Source organism: Pogoniulus pusillus, chromosome 16, assembly GCF_015220805.1.
Source record: "Pogoniulus pusillus isolate bPogPus1 chromosome 16, bPogPus1.pri, whole genome shotgun sequence".
NCBI lineage: Eukaryota > Metazoa > Chordata > Aves > Piciformes > Lybiidae > Pogoniulus > Pogoniulus pusillus.
In genome coordinates, this window is record NC_087279.1 from 6,924,952 (window position 1) to 6,941,394 (window position 16,443).

Sequence of the window (16,443 nt, forward strand, 5' to 3'; positions counted from 1 at the left end):
GATTTTGTAAGTGCTCTTGATACAAGCATAAACCAAACGTAAGGTGCCGATAGCTGTGGTCCTGCCTGCCGCCTGGTAACAGCAATGACCATGTCTTTCTCTTGGGTTGTAGGACAGGAAGCTGACCAAAGTAGAGAGGCAGAGGTTTAAAGAGGAGGCAGAAATGCTGAAAGGTCTGCAGCATCCCAACATTGTGAGATTCTACGACTTCTGGGAATCCTGTGCGAAAGGCAAAAGATGCATCGTGCTGGTTACCGAGCTGATGACCTCTGGAACGCTGAAGACGTAAGTGCTGCGCTCCTGCTGAGCAGCCTAAGAATAGCCACGGGAATTTTTAGCAGGATCCTACTTTCAAACCCTGAAAAAAGGCATCTCTGGTTAAAAGGAAAAATGGAGCTGTTCTCTGGTGTCTGTCATTTGTCCCTGCATTTGAACTGCATTGATTTGACAGGAAGAATTTTGGCCTCCATCTCTCTTCTCCTGCTCTCCCGTTTCGGTTATGCAACTCGGAGCTGTTTTCCCTGTGTTTCATCTTCTGCCTGTGAGGCTTTAATTTGTCAGGGCGTGCTGCTCTGATTGCTTTTGTTGCCTGTATTTGCATATTTTGCTAGAAAAGTCAGATAGAGTCACACTTGAATGGTAGAGTCTCTTCTCAAAGCAGAAGGTGCTCTAGGTTATCTGCTAAACAATCCTAATTAATAGCTTTTGGTACTGACAATCTTGTTAAGGTTGATATAAAGCAGTTGGCATGAGTTCTGGAACAGATTTTCATCCCCAATGGGAGCAGTACTCATCACTGCATATAGCCGCTCTGCTACCCTGACAGTGCATTAGCAGGTGCTGCATTCTCTGCTTCCCATCAGTGTTTTAGGTAAATGGAGAAGTGCAGGTGTGTGGTACAGAGGTCAGAGTCCTGTGGTTAAAATTAAACTTCAGTGTTCTCCAGATTCAGATCTATAGAACAGTTTCTAAAGCTGTTCTCTGCGTGCAGTCAATTGCTCTACTATTAGACTTGCAAATATTTGGTTGTATTTGCACCAAAAATGCTTATTATCTTCCTCCCTAAAAATGAATGCTCTAATTCCTCCTTTGAGAAGATCTATTTATTTCAATTTGGTGGTATTTCTGGGCTGCTATTAGGGACTTTTACCCAGTCTGGAGTTTCAGCTGTCAGATCTCTAATAGTGCTCTGCACTTCTGTGTGCATTTCTGCTCTAGGTATCTGAAGAGGTTCAAAGTGATGAAGCCAAAAGTCCTGCGTAGTTGGTGCCGGCAAATCCTGAAGGGTCTTCTCTTCTTGCACACGAGAACTCCACCAATAATTCACAGAGACTTGAAGTGTGACAATATCTTCATTACTGGACCAACTGGATCTGTGAAAATAGGAGACTTAGGGCTGGCAACCCTCAAGAGAGCTTCGTTTGCCAAGAGTGTGATAGGTAAGGCTCCTGTTCTCTTTGCCTTCCTTCTGTTCTTGTGCTGTTAGGTGGCTTTAATATCTTTCCCATTTTGCATTTGAGTTTCTTCCCTTGTAGGCTGGTAGCAGAGATTAAAGTGGTTTTGTGGCTGTTCTGTTTATATCACATCTCAGTCAGTAGCTAATGGTGTCATGACTTCTTTCTCCCTTCTCTGTTATCACAGTGGTCAAATGCTTCTTTTGTTTGTTGTTTAATTGAAATATTGCTTGGTATGCACAAATCTTCCTCTCTCCTTCAAGAGGTGGCTGCATCCTCCTCCTCCTGAGAAACAGGCTCAGTGCATTTGGGATGAGGAATGAAAAAAAGAGAGGAGAGGGAAAAGAAAGGATGCCCTGATGTGTCCTTAACAAGAGTGTGTTGCAAATGCCTGGAAAGCCCCTGGGAAGTCTTCTGCTTGCAGTGATGGGAACAGTGACTTTAGCAGAAGGGTGAGGCTTCTCTCCTTTGCCAAGAGGTCGTAGAGAAACTGGTCTGGCCAGAACACCTTTTCCCCATTTACCAAGACACAGCTGAACTGGAGAGCTCATTCCTGCCTTAATACTGTCCTGGCAGAGTTCTGCTGGAACAACATCTGCAGTTTATTAGGAATCAGTAGGTATGAAATTAGAAGAGGCTTCCAGTAGGCTGTGCAATAGCTGCCACCCTTACGTGGTGCCCATATGAGGACTGTTAGAACTTGAGCTTCTTGGTACTGGGAGGATGTTTTCTGAATGGCCATTGAAGGAGATGATTTCCTTTCAAAAGTCTCATGTCATGTTTTCTGTGTAAATATAATGGTGTTCTGAATTCTCAGGCATCTCCCTCGTTCAGATCTGTAGGTGATGGTTCAAGGAAGCTACAAATCCCTGAGATGTGCTGCCACACTTCAGTTTACAATAGAGATGGCAATTAGATGCTAAGTAGTTAGCAAACTGGTAGTGACAACTATCCACGAGAACAACATCCTATCTTTCAAGCACTCATTGCTTCCATAATTACTTTAGCATCTCAGCTGTTCAGACATAATAATTCTTCATTATTTGTACAAAAGTATCCACCTTACCACTGAGGGAGCCCAGTATTGTTGGAGGCAAAGTGCTACGGGTTTTGAGCACGTCTTTGGTTAGCTACTGTTCAACCATTGAGTGAAATTCTGCTGGTTTCTCTCTGTTAAGTGCCTCTAGTCTTTGACTTCTGATCACTGGTGTGTTGGGTTTTTTTTCTGTTGAGGGTCAGTATTTCTTCACGTGTGGGGTTTTTTTTTTTTCATGGATCATAATGGAATAATCTGGGTGGCATCAGTGCAAGCTTTTGTTGTTAACGTTAGGGTGTTCATGTCCAACAGAAAAGGGCTGCAGGTTGCTGGCAAGGTGTCTCTGTTCATTTTGGCCACCTAAGTAATCTTATCTTTTTGATGAGTAGTGCTGCTTCAAGGGACTGGGAAGGCCTGGAAGCACTGGCAGGATGAGTAATTCTGCCCCATCCCTAGCTGTAGTAGCTTTAAGGAATATTAGTAGCTGCAATTTTACATTGGCTTGAAGGGAATGAAGTCAGCATGGCTGAGGTCCAATTTTCTGCCTTGCTGTGCTCATGCCATCACTAATGCTGGTCTGACCTTGCAGTGTATCCCTGCAGAGAGCCCAGCCCCGGCACAGCTCCATCCACCAAGAGGAGCTGGATAAATGCTGAGCAGCTTTATGTGGAGGTGCTCTGCTTTGTTTAAGGATACACACACACTCCTTCCCACCGCAGGGGATGGGTGGAAAAGATCATTTTCATGCTATTTTGGAATGGTGTCAAGAGTTTAATTTCCTCCTTAGACTATCACTGTCACTTTTTCACATTTGCTGCAAATGCTCTGTAATTCATCAGATTCATTCCTGCCTCTGAGTCTTTTTTTTTTTTTCCCTTCTAAATCAAGGTAGCAGCTCCAGAAATATTTTCTATTCTATAGCAGTTGTTAACTGTTTCAGCACAGCGGCCAGGGCCTGTGTGACAGCTGGCAGAAAAACCCAAGAGAGCAGGTGCTAAGTTAATTCTGGCCCCATCCTCTTGCCCCTCACCCTTTAGTTATTGATCAGCATTAAGCAGATCCCCTGTCAGGCTGCTCTTCTCCAGGCTCAACAGCCCCAGGGCTTTCAGCCTTTCCTGCTCTCACAGAGATGCTCCAGTCCCTTTGCCATCTTTGTAGCCTCTGCTGAATGTTCTCCACTAGTTCCTTGTCTCTCTTGAACTGGGGAATCCAGAACTTGATCCAGTACTCCAGATGTGGCCTCAATAGGACAGAGTAGGAGCAGAGGAGAAACTCCCTCTCCTCATGGAGACTCTTTCTCTCCTCCTGGCCACTCTCTTCTTAATGCAACATTGCAGGCAGTTTATGTCTGTGCTTATTGTAAAGCTGCAACTTGGCATTCAGAAGCATTAAGTACAGTGTTTCACTTAGTATTACCCACTGGCACTAGATTCCTGATACCCTAATCCCTGTTGAGTAGGACCTTGTTTTCTGATGAGCCTCATTGATTTGTCCCACTAAACCAGTGACAGAATTAGGTTTGATGTGTTGTGTGTGGCTCCAAAGGTGATCTGCACTACTGCTTGCTTTCAAAGTGCTGCCTGCCTGCCAGGCATTTGCTGTGTGTCTCTGGAGGGGGAAAAAACACCCTGCAAATTTGCATTGATAAACACAAAAGTGGAGGTTCTCGTTTCCTTGCTCCTTTTCACCTCCAGGAACCTGTACACATGCCTCTCTCCAGCCAGAAAAAGAACCATTTCCTGACCTGCAGCCCTGTGCCATGTCCCAGTCTCTTGTTTGGTTTTGAAGGTGTGATGCTTTGATTTTGTTTGATTTGTTTTGTTCCTCTTCCTCCTCATACTTTCAAACTCTGTTACCAGTGACTCTGGGTTTCTTTCCAGGAGAGTGCTAGATCTTACTCTAGCTGCTTCCCTCTTTTGAACTGATCTTGCACGCACCCATAGGCAGCTCTGGTGGGTGCTCTTCTTACAGGTGACAAAGAGCCTGCTGCAAGCCTTACCCAAAAGTAACACTCTCTTTGTGCACATCTGTGTAGGTACACCAGAATTTATGGCTCCAGAAATGTATGAGGAACACTACGATGAATCTGTGGATGTCTATGCTTTTGGAATGTGCATGTTGGAAATGGCTACCTCAGAATACCCTTACTCAGAATGCCAGAATGCTGCTCAAATCTACCGGAAAGTAACCTGTGTGAGTAAAGGTCCTGCAGTCGTGGGGGAGTCATGTGGTTGGGAGGCTTAAAAGCATTTCAAATGAGCATCTCAGTGCTGGTGAATGAGAAGTGTTGCAGTGGAAGCTGCTGTTGGATGTGAAATGTGTAGAGGAAGCTGAGGTATCTGAGTTCTGGGTTACCCAGACCTGTTGCAGGTTCATTTGTAAGCTTCCAGTTCCACAGCTGGATTGCCTTGGTACTGCAGCTGCATGAAATATGGTCAGTAATCTTTGCTGCTCCATCAGCCAGAAATACATAAAACCTGGGAAGAATGAGCAGGGAACAATCTTTGCTCTAGTCTTGCCTCCTAAATGGGGATTTGTCAGACTTGATCAGCTTTCCCCAAAGCAAAAAGGACTAACTGAAATGGTAGAGGAAGCTTGACTCAAATTTCTAGCACAGACTGTGTTTGTATGTGTTAAAAATATAAGCAAGGTTTTGTTTTGGAGTCAACCAGAGGAGCTTTATATCCTCATTTTGAAGCTCTAGAAGCTCTGCTAATTCCTGGACAGGAACCATGGAAGTGGGTTTGCTGCAATTTCTGGTGAGGTTAGACTGGAGGCAAAGTCAATCTAAAATAATCTCTGTACCGAATAAAATGCCCTCTCCAGCATTCTCACCCCAGGTGATAAATATATTTGTCTGCAAAAACTCTACTGCAAATGCCTGAGTATGGAAGATGCTATCAGATTGCAGACCACTGACTGCAGAGCAGCAAGGCTTGCCAAAGGCTTTGGCAGCTGTGATCATATTCTGCTCTTTGGTTAAGTGAAACCAAGGGTTCCAGAAGGCTTTTTTTCAGCACGGATTATGTTAAATAGGCTGCTTTGTTCAAGGTTTTTCCAGCTACTTCATTCCATCTGGTTGCTACAAAGGAAGATTGTGAGCTGCGTGTTTTGGCCCTCGTGTGTCACCAAAAGATGCAGTCTGCACACTTGGGATGTGAGGAGGGCAGTCCTCAGAGGGAACATGCCCCAAACTTGCAAAGATTAGCTACAGATAAAGTTGATTTCATTTCTTTGATTGAAGAAGTAGAAAGGTGTATTTGACTTCACAGGAGATACACTGGGTGGATGCATCCCTCAGTCTCCAAAAGTGTGAACCCATAATTAGTTTGCATTCCTCTTATCCAGCTGCTTGTAACAAGGAGAGATCTTCCCAAGTGTAACTTGGTAATAACTGGTTGCTTTAGAAAGGCACTGGAGACCGCTTGCCTTCTCCAGAAGGTGTAGTGACTCAGGCTGGCACAAGCACTGCAACATCCTGCGCTGCTCCAGGTCACAGCTGCACTCCTTGATGTGCTGTGTGCTGATCTCACACACTGGAAGTGGAAGTGGTTTTGTCAGGTACCCAAACCCTTGTGTGTGCCAGGTGATGGCTTCACGTGCAGTGTAGTTTTTACAGGTCTAGTTTGCACTGTTCAGTGCCTGTCCTTTCCCACCACTGAAGGTGAGGGTGCTGGGGAGTCGGTGCTCTTGCTGTGCATTGCTGTGCTAACCAGCTGTGACCGTGCTATCCTGGTGGCAAAGGAAGGATGCAAGCGACTTATAGAATCATAGAATCAACCAGGTTGGAAGAGACCTCCAAGATCATCCAGTCCAACCTATCAGCCAGCCCTATCCAATCAACTATGGCAGTGCTAACAGCACTGCCGAGCAGCTTCTAGCGCCCGTTTTTGCAACTGTTTCTGCATAGCTATGGGTTAAAGGCAACACTTTAACAAGAGTTAAGCGCCAGGAATCAGGGCTGTGCTCGCTTGGGAAGGATGCAGCTTTACCAAGCTACAAATACCAAGTTCACACATCAATGGGACAAAGCTGCTTCCCTCCTCAGATGTGTCTCTCTGCTTTCAGAAAGTCGCTCATTCCCAGCAGAGACATCCTCCTGGGTCTTGCAGTACTGACTTCAGGCAGCAAGCACAGACTCAAGTTGTGCCAGGGGAGGTATAGGCTGGATGTTAGGAAGAAGTTCTTCACAGAGAGAGTGATTTCCCATTGGAATGGGCTGCCCACGGAGGTGGTGGAGTCACCATCCCTAGAGGTGTTCAAGAAAAGCCTGGATGAGGCACTCAGTGCCATGGTCTAGTTGACTGGCTAGGGCTGGGTGCTAGGTTGGCCTGGATGATCTTGGAGGTCTCTTCCAACCTGGTTGATTCTATGAACGGAACTGTTTAGTCCTTTGGATGCCTTCTGAATGCCATCCTTGTAGGTAGCTTTTGAGACATCTCCTTGGGCTCCAAAGCTTCACATGGTGACAGGAGGAGTCCCTTTAATTCTAGTCTCTGGGGCCATGTCTCCTGAGTGTGATACCGGTCTCATAACCCTAGATGCTGAAGGGGTTTCACAAGCGATGTGGGAGGTGCTGCCTCCTCTGGCCTCGGGCCGGTGCTGCCCGAACAGTGCACCTCATTTGTCTCTGGAGCTGCCAGCGTGGTTAGCTGATGTTAAGGTGCCCTGAGTGCGTGTGGATGCATTCAGGATGACAAATAATAGAGATGTCTTCCACTGGATGATCTTGGAGGTCTCTTCCAACTGGATGTATTCTGTGATTCTGTTCTGCAGACCCAGAGACGCTCAGTGTACAACTCTAAGCCATCTGGAATATTGGTAATGAGAGCTCCCTAAGACTCCTAAACCTCATTTGTCAAAGCAATATCCAAGATGGCAAAGAGTAATGATTAATCAGAGGATTCCTAATTAGATGTTGTATTTCAATTTGCAGGCTTAAGTAGTCCTTTTGTAAAACACTGGTGAAAGCCTGAGCCAGCTCACTTTCTGTGGCAGGAATCTTTACAGAAGAGAGGATTTTATGGTGAATGATGATAGCTGTAAAACTGGGCTTAATCAGCAGCCTCAGAGAGGTGGGAAATGGTGCTCGTTGGGAAGGACCGGTAGTGATGGGGAAGCTGTTGAAAGGTCACTTAGTTCTGAGGAGTGTTTTTGGAACAGAACTGTCTAGCAGGGGATGCTGAAGCAGAAGGTATGAGGTACAGGCGTGGAGGATGTGTTTACTGCGTTCTTCAGAGGGATCTGGGGCAGTAGCAGCGGGAGCAAAGGCACCAGGATTGCTTAGCTGGAACACTGGTGTTTCTGGCGTTCCAAGGGAAGGGTTAACTGGCTTCCTGTGGAGAGGAAGAATGCCCTGTCGGATGCTATGAGCTGCATGAACTGCCAGGCAGGGAGGAGGAGCAGGGGGTGGACCTCTCGGTGAGTGTGCCCTGGGGCAGATCTTCCATCCCAGAAAGAACCTCTCTGTAGTCTCCACAGCTTCTCTAGAGGAGCTGCATCCCCCGAAGAGCTGGCGGCAGCAAGGGACCCCACCTCGACCCACGTGAGTCGCCCAGCCGGCGCCACGGGGGCTAAGGGAAGCTGCAGCTGCTGCGGTGGTGCAGGGATTCAGGGAGTGGGGTCCTGAGCCATCAGCCAGCGGCGAGGTCTGCCCAGTTAGCTGGGTCGGAGATCCCTCAGAGTCCGAAAAACTGGATATTCCCTGCTGGTGCAGGGCCAGGGTTGGTCGTGCAGCAGTCGTCGCTTGCGTGGGGTTTTAGTGGGCTGAAATATGGTTCAAAACCGGAGCCTAGACCAAAACCAGAAGGCTGTCTTCTTCCCAGCCTTAGCTGAGCTTTGGGGCTCTCACTAGGGCAGAAGGTAGCTGCGACCTCCTCGGATGGACGGGATCAGTGGTGCAGTGCTCCTCAATGCTGTCACCTATTTCAGCTTGTCAGTTTTGGACCAAACTGAGCTTTTTTTACCCCAGAAGTGAACTACAGTTTTTAGAAGTGAGCCCACAGTTTTCAGTGGTTTAACTTGAGGGTCCAGTGCAGTGTGCAAGTGCTGAGTGCTATTCCTGGCACTTTTTTCAAATGATAAGCTAAAGTAATTTTTTCCTGCCCTGGGATCAGCATCGCGGTGGCAACCACAGGAGGTGCTGATAACGTCTGAAGGGGTTGGAATTGCCCTGTGGTGTTGGCATCAAGAAAGGGATTGCTTGCTAGTGAGGGTCCAGCAACCACCTTCTTCAGCCAGCCTCTCACCCTGCTTTGTGTGATGCTGGGCTGCAGGCACCCTGCTGCCCGGCACAGCCAGGGTACTCCCCTGGCTTTCCTTTGTAATGGCTTTGCCACTTGCTTCTACTCTGTGTCCTTACGGCCTCCAACTCCTGCCTGCTAACAGAATGCTTTAAGATACAGCTGAAGTCATAGCTGATCAAGTCAGGGCACTGCTGGTCCCTCCTGGTGCAGCAGACAGAACCACCAGCCTGCTGAGCCGTGGCTGTTGGGGTTACTGTGCCATATGTGTGTCTGCAGTGTAAGATTATTACACTCATTTATTTCAGAGGCCTTTTGTTCTGCCTGATCATGTTCTCATGGCTGAATTGCCACTTCAGTTTTCCACCCCTTGCTTTTATAAGTGTGTAGCTGTATGGATGTGATAGGCCAGGGTGAAGGGGCCAAATGCACAGAGGGGCTTGTTTCTTGGCCAGATGAGATGTGTCTGCCACCTGTCACCTCTCTCCATGCTCTCAGCCTGAATTATGGTGTGAAAACATAAAAAAGTGGATAAGTAGCATAAAGACAAAATACATCATCTCTGTGCAACAGGTCCAAGCCATGTTTACTGAGGTTAACTTTGAAATGATTTCCTGGTCAGCATATTTGCCATGACCTTCATTCTGATCCATAATCTCATTTTTCATGCGTAGCTTGATGGTTTTTCTTAGTCAGATATTTTCTTGTGTGTGTGTTTAATCATTCTGCCAAGTGATTTTGATGTAGACAATAGTGATGAACCATCAAAGTCTGTGACCTTCCCATGTGGTTCCAGTATGCTGTTTTCTTACTGATGCACTGCAGAATGTGCAGTGGATGAGCTGTGTCTGCTGGAAGGGGGGGGTTCATGGTATCCTGTCTGGGGTGCAGCAGCACAAACCTGCACTTCAGAACAGCCCAGGTGCTTTTAGAGCATTTTGGTTTGAGTTTTAAGTTTTTGCATTGTTTCTCTTTTATGAAGGTGTGGAATGTTTCCTTGGCACTCACAAGCAGTGTTCTATATCCTTGTGCACAGCTGTAGCACAGCAGCAACAGGTATAGGGTGTGATGAGAGGCATTGCACTGCCTTTTTGTGTGCTTCAGATGCCACCTAAGGTCTGCAGATAATCTTCCTAGATTAGCATTAGGCTCGAGTGCCATTTGGGAGGGAAATAGTGATGGTTTGTAATTGCACACAGTGACCTCACTGCTGAAATGTCATGGAGCAGATTCCTGACAAAACTGAGAACTTTGCCTTCAATTTGCTGACTTTGTAGGGTGTGTGGTAGGTTGGAACTTCAGCTGGAAATAAGGTGTCAGCTTTTTTGGAAGAAGATGGGCTTTGTTTTCTAAGAACTACATGAGTCAAGAGGCTGTGTGCAGGTAGAAGCTGGGGTTTTAGTCCAAAGTGGACTGTATCAGTTTTAGTCCAAAGTGGACTGTGTCAAGACTAGGAAGGCATCTTCTAGGTGAAAGGAAATCCTCCAGAAAAATTGCTGGCTGATGTGGGTCAGGCTGGACGTTGACTTGTCTGGCATACACTGTGCCATGACGTGGTGCTCCCTCCCTCAAAGTGTGCTCTGCTGATGGGGAAAAGGACAAGCAGCTCCTTTTAGACCTTTGAAGAACAGGCTTCACAGTTTTGCCCCCAGCATGGAGGTTAGCACTTTGATGTCTTATGCATCTGGCTGTAGACACAACTGCCTTGTGCTGGAGTGTGATGTATTTTGGATCTTAGCACTTCAGAAAGAATGGGAAGTGATGGTGAAGGATTCAAAGCAAATCTTCCTGCTTGAGACAGAGAAAGTCTCAAAAGTGCCAAGGTAGCCCTGCATTTCGGATGCTAATATACTCGTGGGTGTGGTGCCATGTTTCCTTGGGAGTGCTCAGGAAAGACAGATGGCTTCTGTATGAGATGAGTCCCTGGGCAAATAGAAACTACACAAACCCCTTATATTGTCTGGAGGCTTGTAAAGCATCAGGGCACAGCACTGTAAGGAGGGCTTGCAGAGTTATAATGAGGTGGCCTTGGAGGTTTTGATGAAGGGTGAGGAGCAGAAGAATACTATGGCATATGGGCACTGGAGAGACACTCTGGCAAAGCAGCTCTGTTCAGTACTGCACGGAGCATATTTTGTCCTTGTTTGGTTTAGTCATCTATTCCTAGCTTAGCTGTTCAGTGGGTTGATACAATAGATGTTGAGAGAGGAGCCAGTGCCCTTTCAAAAGGTGGCGAAAGGGAAAGGCTGTGGGGAGGAGTTGCTGATTTTTTTTTTTTTTTTTTTTGTATGTGAAAGAAATTTGTCAGGTTAGAAGTCCAGGATCAGTTACTGGGGATCAGTCAGAGGACCACCTTCAAGCATACTTCATGTCTAGATACCCAGCATGTCCTGCCCTGCTCCATCACAGTTGTGTCAATGTTCAAGCTGAGCCATGTAACTGAAGAGTGCTTGTGAATCTGGAGAAGCAAGTGACATGGAGAGCTGCTCTGCTGTGCCTTGTGCCAGGTGTGTCTCTGGTACGTGCTAAGCTCCCCATGAAGGGCTCCACAGTTGTAAAAAGGCAGTCAGCCAGGCCCCCTTGGCTGTGTCAGTGCATGAGCCACCTATTCCTCCAGGGAGCTGAGAACTCTTCAGGTAGTGTGGTCAAAGTTTAGCCTGGAGAAGAGGAGGCTCAGGGGTGACCTTATTGCTGTCTACAACTACCTGAGGGGTGGTTGTGGCCAGGAGGAGGTTGCTCTCTTCTCTCAGGTGGCCAGCACCAGAACAAGAGGACACAGCCTCAGGCTGCACCAGGGGAAATTTAGGCTGGAGGTGAGGAGAAAGTTCTTCCCTGAGAGAGTCATTGGACACTGGAATGGGCTGCCCGGGGAGGTGGTGGAGTTGCCATCCCTGGGGCTGTTCAAGGCAGGACTGGATGTGGCACTTGGTGCCATGGTCTAGCCTTGAGCTCTGTGGTAAAGGGTTGGACTTGATGATCTGTGAGGTCTCTTCCAACCCTGATGATACTGTGATACTGTGAAGTGCTTTGCTGGGGGAAGTTTCTTGGTGTGTTTTGGGGTTGTTGTTTTGTTTGCCTGGGTTGGGTTTTTATCAGTTAAATTAACATTGGTGCACATCTGAGGATACTTTTCAGTAAACATTAAGCTATAGCAGAGGGGAATCTTCACCATCAGGTACCTTTGCACCTGAGAATCATGGAATGTCAGGGGCTGGGAGGGACCTCAAAAGATCATCTGGTCCAGCCCCCCTGCCGGAGCAGGATCACCTAGAGCAGATCACAGAGCCAGATGGTTCTTGAAATCTCCAGAGAAGGAGGCTCCACAATCTCCCTGGGCAGCCTGTTCCACTGCTCTGTCACCCTCACAGGGAAAAAACAATCTTCCCCAGGTTGCCATGGAACCTCCTGTACCTCAACTTCCACCCACAAAGTGTCACTCAGGTGGAAATCAGTGGCTTCCTTAGCAGATATGGAGGTTTTGCAAAATGCAGATATTTTTCCTATTGCTTTGCATTGTGAATTACCAAAGACTTCCTCAACCTCCTCTCCCAACAAGCTTCTATAGCTTCAGGGTGCATCAGAGTTTAGAGGATTCTTGCTAAAGGTGTGCTACTTAGTTTTTTTCCACTTCCAGTTCAGGTATCAGAGCTCTCCTCAGAGACACCTGTGACACACTGAGGTGCCTTTCATAGAATCATTCAGGTTGGAAAAGACCCTCAAGATCATCAGGTCTAACCATCAACCCTGCTCTACTAAGTTGACCACTAAGCCGTATCGCTAAGCGCCACATCTAAATGACCTTTAAACCCACCCAGGAACGGTGACTCCACCACCAGCCTGTTCCAATGCCTGATCACTCCTGCAGTGAAAACGTTTTTCCTAATGACCAGCCTAAACCTCCCCTGGTGCAGCCTGAGGCCATTCCCTCTTCATAGAATCATAGAATCAACCAGGTTGGAAGAGCACTCAAGTTGTGCCGGGGGAAGTATAGGCTGGGTGTTAGGAGGAAGTTCTTCACAGAGTGATTGGCATTGGAATGGGCTGCCCAGGGAGGTGGTGGAGTCCCCATCCCTGGAGGTGTTCAAGAAAAGGCTGGATGAGGCACTTAGTGCCATGGTCTAGACGACTGATGAGGGCTGGGTGCTAGGTTGGGCTGGATGATCCTGGAGGTCTCTTGTTCTATCGCAAATTACCTGTGAAAAGAGACCAGCACCAACCTCTCTCTGTCCTTTCAGATAGTAGCAGAGTGATAAGATCTCCCCTAAGCCTCCTCTTGCTCAAATTAAACACTCCCAGTTCCCTCAGCTGCTCTTCATCAGAGTCATTCTCCAGGCCCTTCAGCAGCATAGATGCTTTTCTTCGCACCCATTCCAGTGCCTCAGTGTCCTTCTTGCTCTGAGGTGCCCAAAGCTGACCCCAGTGCTGGCTCTGCCAGGCCAGGCCCTCCCTGTCCTTTCAACACAGTTTTTCTAACACACAAAATTCGAACCCTTGTCTCAGCAGTAAGATTTAGGTCTGCTTAAGCAAATAATTCTTTTTAGTGGGTCACAGGCAGCCACGTGAGTGGATTATTTTGGTTTGTTTCCACCAGAAGGGATTTCTTTCTTTTTTTTTTTTTTGAATCTCAGCAGCTTTCTGTGGAGGCAAAACTGAGCAGATGAACCTTTGTGTGACTCCATCCTGTCATTTATCCTTTTCCCCCCAGCACTTATGAATTGCACTTTTAACTTCTGAGCTTTAAGACAAAAAGGGAGTGATTGACTTGGAATAGGTTAATGCGTCAGTGCAGGTTTAAGGTCAAAGCTGAGGCTTGAATGGCAACACAATGTTATTTAAAACAGAATCACAGAAACATTCAGGTTGGAAGAGACCCTTGGGATCACCAAGTCCAACTATTAATCCTACTCTGCAAGGTTCACCCTAAACCATATCCCCAAGCACCACATCCAAACAACCTTTAAATGCATGCAGGGTTGATGACTCAGCCCCCTCCTTGTGTAGCCCATTCCGATGTCTGACTGCTCTTGCAGGGGAAAAAATTCTCCCTACTCTCCAGACTAAGCCTGCCCTGCTGCAGCTTGAGGCTGTTCCTTCTTGTTCTATCACTGATGACCTGTTAGAAGGGACCAGCACCAACCTCTCCACAACCTCCTTTCAAGTGGCTGTAGAGAGCCATGAGGTCTCCCCTCAGCCTTTTTCAAACCAAACAGCCTCAGCTCCTTCACAAGATTTATTCTCCAGCCCCTTCACAGCTTTCTTGCCCTCCTCTGCACTGGCTCCAGCACCTCTTGTATTGAGGTGCCCAAAACTGAGTGCAGCACTCAAGGTGTGGCCTTGCCAGAGCTGAGTACAAGGGTACAATCACCTCCCTGCTCCTGCTGGACACAGCATTTCTAATCCAATCCAGGATGCCATTGGTTTTCTTGGCCACCTGGGCACATATTGACGGCAGGGTGATGTAGTATCTGATCTGTTAGCCTGAAAACTTGCACACTCTCCTCCTGCAGTTTCTCTTGCTGTGTTGATAGGATGGATGCGAGTTCAATTAGGAGGCTGCATGCCCTGAGGGGGATCATGCTGGGTTAAGATCTTGGTCGTGAAACATTAGAAAGTAGGGACAGATGACCTCTCTGTGTGTGTTTGTGTCTTTCCCTTAGAGCCCTTCATCTTCTTACAACTGCCCCATCAAACCAACAGGAGGGCAGAACAACTCCTGCAGTGCCCACGCTGAGCCAGAGCTCCCCGGGTGGAAAAGTGGGTTCTGCTTCCTGTGAGCTTTCCTCTGCAGTGAGCAGTTGGGTTTTCTCCTTGAAAGGCTGTGCTCAAGGGTTAGCTGTCCCAAATCCAGAACTGCACACTATTCCTAGCAAAAACGCCAGCATTTGACAGATTGATCTTGATTTATAGACTGATTTGTAGCTTGCACCTGCTCTGCCACTCCTCCTTGCTGAGATTCTGGCAATGTGCTGGGCAAATGCTAGAGCTGGTGGGCATATTCCCCTGCTGCCCTGCTTGGTTTAAGCAGGGGTGTTGGGGATACAGAAAAGGATTGATGGGAAAGTGGGATATGGATTATTCCAAGGTAATTCTGAGTGGTTCTTGAAACTGGCCATCTGGAAAAAAAGAGGCATGATGACTGGACTGTGTTTAGTGTTTGGAGAGTTAAGGCAGAAAACTTAAAAGGAATCATTTCAGAAAGGAGTTGCTTTGAAAATTTTTTTATTGCCTGCTTCTTGAATATTAACTTCAGAGTCCACAGGATCTAAAGGTAAGATTGTCAGAGATTGCCCTGTGCAGGGGCTCAGGTCACATACAAATGAGTGTGGTCATTCTGAAGTGCAATTCTACTTAGAAATATGCTGTTCCCACATCTTCAGCGTTGCATTGAGACTAACAGCTTCAGGGGGTGGTAAACTGACTGTAAAATGGCCTTAACTTGGAGACATAATGCCATTATTTATAGAACTCAGTTATTTTTCTCTATCCTTTCTAGGGTATAAAGCCAGCAAGCTTTGAGAAAGTTACTGATCCTGAAATCAAGGAGATCATTGGGGAGTGCATTTGCAAAAATAAAGAAGAAAGGTTTGTTTCAAGTAATCAAGTTTTGTATTAAATGATGTGTATGCAGGGATTTCAAAGCTGTCTGCAGAGTTCTGTTCTGGCCTCTGGGTCTTCTCTGTGCAGGGGAAAATGCAGAATGGAAACACAAATGTCTGCTTTCCTGCCATGCTAAGTCGGAATAGAATCTCAGAATTGTCAGGGTTGGAAGGGACCACAAGGATCATCCAGTTCCAATCCCCCTGCCATGGGTGGGACACGTTCCACTAGATCAGGCTGCCCAGAGCCACATCCAGCCTGGCCTTCAACACTTCCAGGAATGAGGCTTCCACCACTTCCCTGGGCAACCTCTTCCAGTCTCACCACCCATATAGTGAAGAACTTCTTCCTAACATCTAATCTAAATCTGCCCTCCTGTAGCTTGAATCCATTCCCCCCAGTCCAGTCACTACCTAACACCCTAAAAAGTCCCTCCCCAGCTTTCTTGTAGCCCCCCTCAGATACTGGAAGGCCACAATAAGGTCTCCTTGGAGCCTTCTCTTCTCCAGACTGAACAATGCCAACTTTCTCAGTCTGCCCCCATAGGAGAGGTGCTCCAGCTAACTGTGTGTGCACTGATTTTGTCTCTCAACCTCTCATCTGCAAGGAATAAGGTCAGAAAGCAGAGCTGTGGACAGGTGAGTCCCTGTGTTCCAGCATTGCTCTCCAGAAAATAGCACTCAAGAGGCTGACCATCAATGCGGCATGAGAGATTCCCCACCAGCTGTTCCAGCAGATTCTGTTGGCTCATTCACCTCTGCATATGGAGACAAACTCCACCTTGTTTCCAGCTTTGGTTTTAAAACCTAATCTTCTTATCCTGGCCTAGAAGGAGTGTGTCTGCAGTTGAGTATTTCAGAGTTCCCACAAATACAATTGTTAGAGACCTACACTGACTACCTGGAGGAAGCTTCTTTTTTTAGGGGTCTCTAAGCTCAGCTACTCAATGAAAACTTGAGCCAAGCCATAATTTCTGTACAGGCTTGTGGTGTATGAACATTGCTGGAGCTTTGTGACATAGGAAATGTCATTTTTCTGCAGTCCTCAGTGCACAACAATGCCATCTCTTTTTGCTATGAACCCCAATTCAACAGCAAGCATAGAGGAAATGTTC

The 16,443-nt window shown here is 47.0% G+C and overlaps 1 protein-coding gene across 12 annotated transcripts in view; it reads left to right on the forward strand.

Annotated features, from left to right (window-relative positions):
- The window catches only part of WNK2 (WNK lysine deficient protein kinase 2), a 124,189-nt gene that overhangs the window by 43,834 nt on the left and 63,912 nt on the right, over positions 1-16,443 (forward strand). For all 12 annotated transcript variants that reach the window (XR_010305166.1, XM_064156278.1, XM_064156283.1 and 9 more), the window contains exons 3-6: positions 113-285; positions 1,219-1,439; positions 4,526-4,683; positions 15,226-15,314. Coding sequence is in view for 11 of the 12 variants with exons in the window: in XM_064156278.1 (XP_064012348.1) it covers positions 113-285; positions 1,219-1,439; positions 4,526-4,683; positions 15,226-15,314 (641 nt within the window). In the remaining variant the exon portion in view is untranslated. The remainder of the gene's footprint in view (positions 1-112; positions 286-1,218; positions 1,440-4,525; positions 4,684-15,225; positions 15,315-16,443) is intronic.